The following is an 11156-nucleotide window of genomic DNA, read 5'->3' as shown; positions in this document are numbered from 1 at the left end:
GGGGACTTCATGGGATGCTTTGCTTCCTATTTCAGCATCCAGAACTCAATCTATGCGGAGTTGCTAGGAGCAATAATGGTTGTAACACTAGCTCATTATAAAGGCTGGAGGTCTATTTGGTTGGAGTGTGATTCAAAAGTGGTGGTGGACATATTCCAGGGTTCCAAGGCAGTTCCTTGGCGGCTAAGCAATCTCATGAAAAAGTGCATACAACTTCTAAACTCCATGCAATTTATGGTTAGTCATATTTTCAGACAAGGGAATGCTTGTGCTGATAACCTAGCCACCTTCCGAGTTAATTCCAAAATTGACTCTTGGTGGAATAGCATGCCGATTGTTTTGTATGATGAATTTTATAGGAATAGGAATTTGCTTCCTAATTATCGGTTCCGCAACTTGTAAGCTTTATGGTGTCCTTTTGTAATCACTTTTTATTTAATCTTTTGGGTGTGTGTTAGCACCTTTGTTTAAAAAAAAACCAATTATATGACTTATAATAATTATCCACACTGAAATCAGCCATGAAATGTACACAAGTGTGTATCAGAATATATGTTTTCTTTTTTGTATTCATGATACCTAATTCAACTTCATCTATTTCATGAATACAAATACTTTAGAAATGTTTTAAAATAATAAGAAACTTAAATGAATTTTGTCTAACAAGAGACCCATTTTTTAATAATATAAACGTTAAGCGTAGAATTGTCATATTCATTGACAAAGCTGAAGAGTGAGCCCATCACTACTTGGAAAGCTGCAAAGTACAAATAGGAATATTGATTTCCCTTTGTCAGCCAAAGTGGCAAGACTTAACATGTAGTCCAGTTTGATTTAGTTAATTTACATTAACACATTTATTTGATCTAAAATTGTCTAATTTGATTCAGTTTTTAATAAAAAACTAATAATTCTAACAAAATTTCAAAGTGTCAAACATACATAAAAAGTCAATAAGTTTATTCTAAGATTCCTAATACCAAGTGTGATACACACAAATATTTAATTGAACATTAACCATATCTATTTAAACTAAAAATAAAATCACAACTAGAAAAATAAAACAACATTAAAGCAACATGGGTAACATACCAGTATAATTTACAATAAGAAAATATTAACTAATAAGTAATAACAGTTTTAACAATCAAAATAAAAAAGAAAAATGTACATTTAGGTTATCAATTGCAATTTTTATTAGATTCAGAAATGAAAATAATAATCATTTTTGTATACATGTAATTAGTACTAGATTGGTCGCTGTCAATCTTATTTCTAAAATTGGAACCAAAAATTGAGTTGGACAAAGTAGTTTTCTAAGAACCAGAGCAACACGATTTAAATAATTTCATTTTTCTTTTGCAATTTTGGTTTTTTTAGATTGATTTAGTTTCTTTTTTGGATCGTTTTGGATTTGAACCTCCTATATAGTTAGTCTATAAGACCTAAGTAACATTTTAGTTCTCTAATATGAAAAGTTTAATGGGAGAAATTTTAAGATAAGCTATTTAATTTATTTTCCATAGTGATTGGAATCACTCACATACTTTCTATATCAAGAACATAGTAGTTAATATGTAGTTGCAAGAAAAGAGCAGATCTCAAGAAAGAAGCAGATCTCAAGAAAAGAGACGATTAGAAGTGTGATTTTTGAATCATAGACTATGTGAACACTTCTGTATGACATGAGTCAACAATACTTACTCTTTACACATCAGAAAAGAAGACACATAAGATTCTTTAAAATGAACTTTTACGAGTTATGAAAATACCCAATATTCATTTTGATTTGAATGATTATTAGCAACACTAAGAACCAACTTAAAAATTAATTGAATATGGATAATTGCATTCTCTTTATAACTGTAAACTGTCCAAATTTTTTGAAGTTTATATCTCTAGTATCTATGACATCAAAGAAGGTATTCCTAAGAAATTCATGACGACTTAAGGACTGCCAAAGAAGTTATCATCTCCAGACTAAATTCTTATAGGTTTAAATCATCAATTCATAGATTTGACTTTTGGACTGAGATCACCTACATAACTGGTGTCTCATTTCCTATCCCAAAGATTGAAAAAGTTTTAAAATAAAAAAGTAACATTTTGATTGGCTCAAGACAAGAAATGAGACACCATTTAAGATAGATGATCACTGTCATTAACTTTTGATGAAAGTAGAACATGTACAACATGCAACTCTGAAGACAAGTCAAATTCTCACTAAACACTTGTCAGATACACTTGATCAATCACATAAAGGAGTGACAACCTATTCAATCTATGTGACACTTATCACATGTAACTTCGAATCACAAAGGCCGGAGCTATGAAGTGCAAGGTATGTCACTCTACGTTTCTTATGTAGTAAATATATGTCTACATGATTGATTCTATAATACTCATACTTCTTGGACACGAGTTCCATGTCCCTAGTCAATTAAATATCACAAAATAATATAAAAATATTAATTTATGTTTTTATGAGCTTTTTAATTAAATGAAACTTTCTAATTAAGTAGAGACATAAAATGGGACAAGAATGAGGATATGTGATCCTCATTTTGAAATGGCAAATAGTCAAAGGATGCCATTATAACCAACCTACAGAGTTTTGATGAAAACAAGGTCTTATACGGAAGCTTGAAGACAAGGTCTTATACGGAAGCTTGAAGACTTGGACATCTCAATAAACAACATACCAAGAACTCAATGTCAACGTTATAGAACCTAGGATTGCTTTTTACATTTTAGAGTCCTAAGATGATTGCCTAGTATTGAGTCTTACGGTAGGTAAATCCAAGATGGAAGTGTCTCCCAGAGTCTAAAATAAAAATCACATAAAATGAGGCATACCATACACACACACATTTATATATATATATATATATATATATATGATAAGTAACACTCATGCATTTGCATTTAGCATACATGATTTTGTGAATAAAGGTTTTAATCATTTCTAAAATCATGATTGCATGATCATTCATCATATAGGGTGTTTACCATATATTTAGAAAACCCATTTTTAAATGATTTTAATCGATTAACCCATTTACTATAGAAATATTAATGCTCTTTTAAACTAAATTTGGAATGTTTCAACAATTGGTTTGAATGATACATATTATGTGAACTTATTAATGATTATGTATTTGTGAATTATTTTAAGATGAAGGTGATGATAATTTGAGATATTGGGTCCAATTTGTTAGTATTAATGTTTATGGAATATAATGATTGTTAGAAAGGATTAGGAGAGGAATATTTGTGAAAATAACTGAATAAATAATTAGCCACAGCTAAATTATGGTTAAAATAAAGGTATTAATTAGTCATGGGTATGGTTTACGTTAGCCACGGTGGGAATCGTGGTTAAAGAAATGTTACCACACTTTCTCCAGCCGTAGCTATATCATAAAATGACTGGCTAAATATTTGCAACGCCAGTAGTTGCTAGGGGAGTGGTAACCGTGGCTGTTGTATTTTTCCACGATTTTGTGGTACATTAGCCACGGTTAGAGCCGTGGCTAACAGGATATTTTTTGGTAGTGTGTTGACATACAATTCATTGTTCATTAGGAAAAAATATAAGTATAAAATATGAAGACATCCTATAAATCACTGGCTTGATTATTTTGATTAAAATTTAGAATAAAACTATTTGCAATGTGAAATTTAGAGTGAAGTATTTTTTTTAAAAATAATCATAACAAATATGTTTTGAAGAAATGGAAATAGAAAAAATTCTCAGAGATTGTTGTTATAAATCAATACAATTCTCAAGACAATAATTGAAAACAAGAGATATACCGAATAGAAAAATACAATTCAGTGTATCAAAACTAAATTATATTTGAATAGAATTATAGCTTACATTATTCTTCGTAACATTGCAAAAATTAAATTAAGCTAAGGTTATTATTATATATCTACAAAGATTTTCTAGAAAAGAGAAATAAAATAACTAATTGATAAGTAAATACCTAAACAAGGCACTTAATTTATTTTGAAGATTTTTGGTCATTTGGTTGTATATACACTGGGAACGTAAATTTGATTCTTATTATTTTTTCATTTGGAATGAATATGGACTCCATTCCAATAAAAAATGGTATACGTCCAATTCTATAGTTAAAAAGCCGAACAAAATTAAAAAATGGTATACGATTAATTTATTTATTAAAAAGCCGAACAAAATTATATGGTAGTAATCAAAGACTTGGAAAAAAAATCAGGAGAGATTCGAGGAAAATGAGGTCTAAAGAAGGAGATCATTTATAAATTATATATCATTAAATCAGTAAATCAATTTTATAAGGAAATATGTTTCAATTATTTAAAGAATTAAACATCAAATCATTCAAATGTTTTAACTTATACTCTTGAATAGGAAGTAGAAAACAAAACATATACAAAGAAATTATAGAGATTCTGAAAGTTAATGATAATCATAATACACGAATAAAAATGAATTGTTATATATATCTTGTATTATTCATTCTTAATCATCACCTATTCATTCTCAATTATCAAACTTGAATAATGGCAGAGTATAGTTCTCTGGTTTTTTGTGTCTTTTTCATCTTGGCATGCACATTTTTCTCAAAGTGCGATGCTACTAATGATAATCGAAAACTGCATATTATATATATGGGCTCACTTCCTAATACATCATATTCTCCAACCTCTCACCATTTAAGCATGTTGCAACAAGTTTTCGATGGAAATGATGCAACGCATTCCTTAATCCATAGTTTCAAGAGAAGTTTCAATGGGTTTGCTGCAATGCTCACTAATGAGCAAAAGGAAAAGCTTTCTCACATGGAAGGTGTTGTGTCGGTTTTTCCAAGCAGAAATCTCGAATTACACACAACTCGATCATGGGACTTCCTTGGACTTACTAGGTCATCCAAACGAAGCCATGCTACAGAAAGTGATATTGTTGTTGGAGTTCTTGACACTGGTGTATGGCCCGAATCTGATAGTTTCAAAGATGAAGGTTTTAGTCCTATTCCAAAACATTGGAAGGGTGCTTGTTCCGGTGGTGAGAACTTTACTTGTAATAAGAAAATAATTGGTGCAAGATATTATACAGATACGTCTGCACGAGACATTGGTGGACATGGAACACATACAGCATCAACAGCTGCTGGAAACCATATTCCTGGTGCAAGTTTTTATGGACTTGCAAAAGGCACCGCAAGAGGTGGAGCCCCATCAGCAAGAATCGCTGCATATAAAGTATGCGATGAAACAGGATGTAGTGGTGCTGCTGTCATGTCTGCTTTCGATGATGCCATAGCTGATGGTGTAAATATCATTTCAGTTTCACTAGGAGGCTCTTTCCAAAATTCGTTCGATGAAGATCCTATCGCGATTGGTTCATTTCATGCTATGGCAAAAGGGATACTCACAGTGAATTCTGCAGGCAACAGTGGTCCTTCTCCAGCTTCTGTTTCGAGTATTGCGCCATGGATGATTACTGTGGCCGCAAGTACAATAGACCGAAAATTCATTGACAAGGTAATTTTGGGGAATGGAAAAACACTTATAGGTATTTCTATAAATTCTTTCTCATTAAATGGAACAAAGGCTCTCATTGCTAAGAAAAATGATAGGGCAGGTTCAAGAGAATATCCACAGCAAGATTCTAATGAATGCAACTATTTAGATAGGAGTTTAGTAAAAGGAAAGATAGTTATATGTGATGAAATTTCAGATCCAAATTATGAAGATGCGCAACCAATAGGTTCAATCATTCAGGATTATTCTAATGAAGGTAAAGTTTCACCAGCCTTTGTCAGTGCACTGCCTTCACTATTCTTACAGCCCAATGAGTATGAACAATTGAAATTGTATACGTATTCAACAAAAAATCCAAAAGCTGAAATACTAAAGAGTGAGACAACTAGAGATATTAATGCTCCTAAGGTAGCTGAATTTTCTTCTCGTGGGCCAAATAAAATTGCTCCAGAAATTATGAAACCAGATATAACTGGCCCGGGAGTTGATATTTTGGCTTCATTTTCACCAGTTGCTCCTCCTTCAGGTGATACTTTTGATAAAAGATCAGTAAAATATAACATAGTATCTGGAACATCCATGTCATGCCCCCATGTCACAGGAATAGCTGCATATGTGAAATCATTTCATTTAGATTGGTCACCATCAGCCATCAAATCTGCTCTTATGACTTCATCAAAACCTATGAAGGGTTCTAAATATCACGTTGGTGAATATGCTTATGGATCGGGCCATGTCAATCCTATTCCAGCTACTCATCCCGGACTTGTCTATGACATTTCCTTGGATGATTATATACAAATGCTTTGCAACTTGGGTTATGATAACAAAAAGGTTAAAGCAATCTCTGGAAAAGATAACGCTTGCTCCAAAGCAACTCATAGATCCTTGGTAAGAGATTTAAATTATCCTGCTCTTGCTATTGGTGTTAATTCAACAACTTCTTTTACCATCAAGTTTAAAAGAACAGTCACAAATGTTGGCCTAGCAAACTCAACATATAAGGCGACAATTTTTCCAAATCCAAAAATCAAAATTACAGTGGTACCCAATTCTCTATCATTCAAATCAGTTCATGAGAAGAAGTCTTTTGTTGTTACTGTCGCTGGTGGTAAGTTACCTGTACAAACTATTACTTCATCATTGATATGGTCAAATAGCAACTACAACGTGAGAAGTCCAATTGTTATAGATATTTCCAATTAAATATTATGATATAATAATATAATAAAGTTATGAGATTGGCTATTAAATTCTCTGTATATTTACTATAAATTGTTCAAAAAAAAAAGCTCGCAGAATATTTTTAAACTTTAACATTGAATAAGTCAAAGGGAAAATACTTAGAATATGTACTACCTTCAAGTATTATTCAAAATATTATATTGTTTTCTATTTCTAAGTGGTATATATATATATAATATCTAATTATCTTACTTGGTCAAAATATTAATCTCATCAAAAATATATTAGTTGTCTTTTGGTAATTTTGACATCAATTTAATCAACTCGTAAAAAATTACAATAATTTTGTGATAAAAAACAATAGAAGAAAAAAAGCTCAAATGATCTTATGTGTGAGAAAATTTTATGAGATTGATTTTTTTTCATTGTGTTCATATTTTCGTCTTATATTGTTTTAATTTCAATAAAGAAATTACTTTTAATTGGCAACATAATCTATCAGCATCTAAATTTTTAATTTATACTTAAAGATAAAAAAAAATTGATTTCGGGGATGGTAAGTTATGTCACTTATTCACGAGCCATTATAATATAACATGAGCTTTGGAAGTAAATAATCTAATATGTTCGCAAATCACGTACTAAAAAATAAACCACCTTAGATATATAATTGTCAAAGGCCAACAAATGCACCAAATAATAGATATATTGTATTGTGAACATTCACCATTGCAATAAAACTTTGCATTTGGTTTAGGGGAAAGAGAAAAGAAATAAAAGCAATGGAGAAAATATAGAGAGAAAGTACACATCTGTTAAGAAAGAGAGATGAGAAGATAGAAGGAAAAGTATGGTGGATCTGACTAAATTTGGTGCTCCTCTATTATGATTTCTTTCTTATTATGATATCAAAATGTCTCTCTTAATACAATCTCAATTGCTTTCTAGGTGTATATGTACAATAACAGAGAATTTTGCCACACTACTATATATATCACTCTCTATTATGATAATCATATTTGATTTGTTGAATTCTTTTTTGTTTATTAAAATATATATGCACATATAATAAATTATAAATTAGTAAAATAAAAAAGAAACAACAATAAAATACTTTATTTATTTTAAGGGAATTTTTCTCCTTAGGAAAACAATGTTATTTATTTCTTCCCACTTTCTATCTAACCAAACAAGAAAAGAAGAGAGATGAATATATGTCTTTCTTTTCCTCCTCTTTCATCTTTCGATTATATATACATGATTCTGTACTTTAAATCATTGTTACTCTTTATGTGACATTATGGTTTGACATTTTTAGACTATATTAAAAGTATAATTAATGTTCAATTTCAAAGTTTAAATAAATATTAATTTATTTATACATTTTAAAACGATGAATATTTTTATAATTAAAATTGAGAAAATAAATTTAGGATGTAATTATTTACAAGGGTATAATTATATATAAGGAAACTTACATTTTTTCTTTTATCTTTCTCTCTTTTTCTCTTCTCCTAAACAACTTTAAAATTCAACTCTATTTCCTATTTCTTTCTTTCAACTCACAATCTTTTTTTCCATCTTCTCTTTTGTCATTTCATTCTTCAAACCAAATAAAACATATTCAAAACAATTAATATAAATGGGGAGGGCCATTTCATAGGTAGCATCTAATAAGATCATATAATGTCTAAATTGGCATTATACCAATTTTTTTTTATGAAAACTACATTAAGGATTTAATTATCCTTAAAATTAGTTTCTAACGAAGCCAACATCTTTTATCATATCAATAAGACACAAACAACTAATATAATAAACACTGACTGATCATTCTTAATCCATGATACCTAATTCAACTTCATCTATTTCATGAATACAAATACTTTAGAAAAGTTTTAAAACAATAAGAAACTTAAATGAATTTTGTCTAACAAGAGACCCATTTTTCAATAATATAAACGTTAAGTGTGGAATTGTCATATTCATTGACAAAGCTGAAGAGTGAGCCCATCACTACTTTTTTTTAAGCAAAGGTGGCAAAGCACCCGAAGATCAAATTCAAAGAAGGAAAAGAGATTACATGGAGAGAAATCTATAGTTAGGCATTCCAACCATATTTCTAAAGAAATCATAAGTCATAAAGCTTGGAACTACATGTCAAAGAGAAAACTTCTTAGACATGATACCAAAATTGGCAAGTTTGTCAGCACAAGTGTTTCCCTCCCTATAAATGTGTGAAATATGGAAATTCATAGTTGAAATTGTATTGCAACATCTCAACCATTTGTTTAGAAGTCTCCAAGGAACCATGACATGCCCTTTGAAAATATCAACCACCAAAGATGAGTCACATTCAAGCCAAATGTTGTTCCAACCATTCTTTTTAGCAAAATCAATGGTCAGCATAGCTGAATTGAGCTCAGCAAATAAGGCATCATGAACACCAAAGTAATCCGTGAAACAAGCTAGAATCTCACCCCTGAAGTTCCAGAAAATGACACCACCTCCCGAGTGACCAGGACTACATTTAGCTGCACCATCCGAGTTTATTTTGACCTTGGAGCCAAAAGGAGGGAGCCATCTGACCTCTACTATTTTAGGAGCAGTATTATATAGTTGATGTTGATGTTTAGAGACCTTAGGATTGCAAATTCTCGCAGAGAAGTGTGAGCAATTGTTGTGGAGAAACTACAAGATAAGTTGATTGAAGCTTTGATCCGAATGATAGCCCTCTGCAAAGTGATCCTTGTGTCCTGGAATCTGTCCTGATTTCTGCAATACCATATGGTATTGATTGTGTGGACTATGGCAGCAGAAACAATGTGCCTCAGTTGGGGGCTGAAGCTTCTATTGCAAGCAAGCAGGATGTTAGATATAGAGTTGGTGTCAATGGTGATAGCAAAAAGACTACCAAGCCATTGCCACATGGCAGCAACAAAAGGACACAAAAGGAAAAGATGTTGAGAACTTTCCATGTTGTTTTTGCAAAGGTTGCATTGAGAAACCAATGAGAAGCCTCTCTTTTGAAGGTTATCATCAGTTGGAATTCTCCCATGGATGAGCCTCCAAGTAGTGAAGGATTTAGAGGGAGGGATTTCAACAGACTAAATTGTCTTGCACCAGTTGAGAGGATTGTTGGCAGGAATAATGCCAAGATAAGCATCTTTTAGAGACAGATTGCCATCAATGGAATTTTGTCAAATGAGCTTATCATCCCTGGATGAAGATATGGTACTGGCTATTTGAATAGCTATGTGAGGGAATCTATTAGCCAACCAGTTTGGGATTATCCATTTGGAGTCATGAATAAAATCAGCAACAATTGCCTTGAGGTTAGAGTGCCAAACCTGAGGGATGTTAAGAGATTGAACAAGAGGTTCTCCAAACCAATTATCAGTCCACAAGTTGGTGTGAAGACCATTACCAACTAGCTATCTTGAATTATCAAAAGTAGATTGCCAATTCATCTTTATGCCCTGCCAAACAGATGACTTAAAGAATCTGTGGGGAGGGGTACTAGCATCCCCAAACCTGCTTCTAAAGAGCATATCCCAACCTACGTTAGAGGTTCTCATCTCCCAAGAAAGTTTGATTAGAGCAGCCTGGTTCGTTTTCTTAAGAGACTTTATTCCCAAACCACCTGTTTTAGCAGAGCAGCAAACTTGAGCCCAGGCAACAGTGACCAATTTCTTGGTCTTAATATCCCCTAACCAAATGAAGTTCCTTATAGAGGAGTCAAGATGCTTGATCAATAGAGAAGGCCAATGATATATGTGAAAGCTGTAAACTAACATGCTCTGGATCACTGTCTTGACCAGCTCAACCCTTCCCATAATTGACAAAGCTAGGCCTTTCCACTTTGCCAATTTCTGAAGAATCTTGTCAACAATGGGTTGCAGATGCACCTTTTTAGGCTTTCCCTTGAATAGAGGGACTCCCAAGTAGTTAAAAGGAAGGGATCCAAGGAGGAAACCAAGAGCATATGCGATATTGGCAATCTTCCTAGGAGTTGCCTTAGCTGTGTAGAATTTGCTCTTTGCAGGATTTATATTCTGACCTGAAGCTTCAGCGTAAGTGTTGAGCAGCTTATTCAGAAAGTCAAGCTCCTTTTTAACACCTCTGCAAAAGATTAAAATGTCATCAACATAGAGAATGTGACTAGGAAGAGTGAAGTTTTTAGGTCCAGAAATGGATCTCATCAAATTGTCATTCACAAGCATAGAAATTCCTCTGCTCAGAAAATCTTCAGCCAGACAGAAAAGGATGGGTGAAAGAGGATCACCCTACCTCACACCTCTGCAACAGCTAAAAAACCCCATACTCTGGCCATTGACATTGATAAAAAGTTTAGCAGATTGCAGAATGTTGGATATCCATTTAGTAAAAGTTTTAGAGAAACCAAAAGCCTTCAAGGTATCTATAAGGAATCCCCAATCCAT

The 11156-nt window shown here is 32.3% G+C and overlaps 1 protein-coding gene across 1 annotated transcript; it reads left to right on the top strand.

Moving 5' to 3' along the window:
* The first annotated feature begins 4707 nt into the window (after positions 1 to 4707).
* LOC109341651 (subtilisin-like protease SBT4.8) lies at positions 4708 to 10148 on the top strand. The gene is made up of 3 exons (XM_019579594.1): positions 4708 to 6680; positions 9446 to 9676; positions 9944 to 10148. Exons 1-3 carry the CDS (start codon positions 4708 to 4710, stop codon positions 10146 to 10148), a joined length of 2409 nt encoding a protein of 802 aa, XP_019435139.1.
* Positions 10149 to 11156: the final 1008 nt, after the last annotated feature.

The sequence above is a fragment of the Lupinus angustifolius genome, unplaced genomic scaffold (genome assembly GCF_001865875.1).
Source record: "Lupinus angustifolius cultivar Tanjil unplaced genomic scaffold, LupAngTanjil_v1.0 Scaffold_553, whole genome shotgun sequence".
Lineage (NCBI taxonomy): Eukaryota > Viridiplantae > Streptophyta > Magnoliopsida > Fabales > Fabaceae > Lupinus > Lupinus angustifolius.
Note: the sequence above shows the minus strand (reverse complement) of the source record. Positions and strands in the feature narration are given on the sequence as shown.

Bases quoted from the DNA above. Each gene is read 5' to 3' on its own strand.
- LOC109341651 (XM_019579594.1), top strand. From the start codon at position 4,708: ATGTTGCAACAAGTTTTCGATGGAAATGATGCAACGCATTCCTTAATC. The intron at 6,681-9,445 runs GTCAAATAGCAA...TCCGAATGATAG, and splicing joins ATTACTTCATCATTGATATG to CCCTCTGCAAAGTGATCCTT. The intron at 9,677-9,943 runs GTTGAGAACTTT...CCCTGGATGAAG, and splicing joins AGGACACAAAAGGAAAAGAT to ATATGGTACTGGCTATTTGA.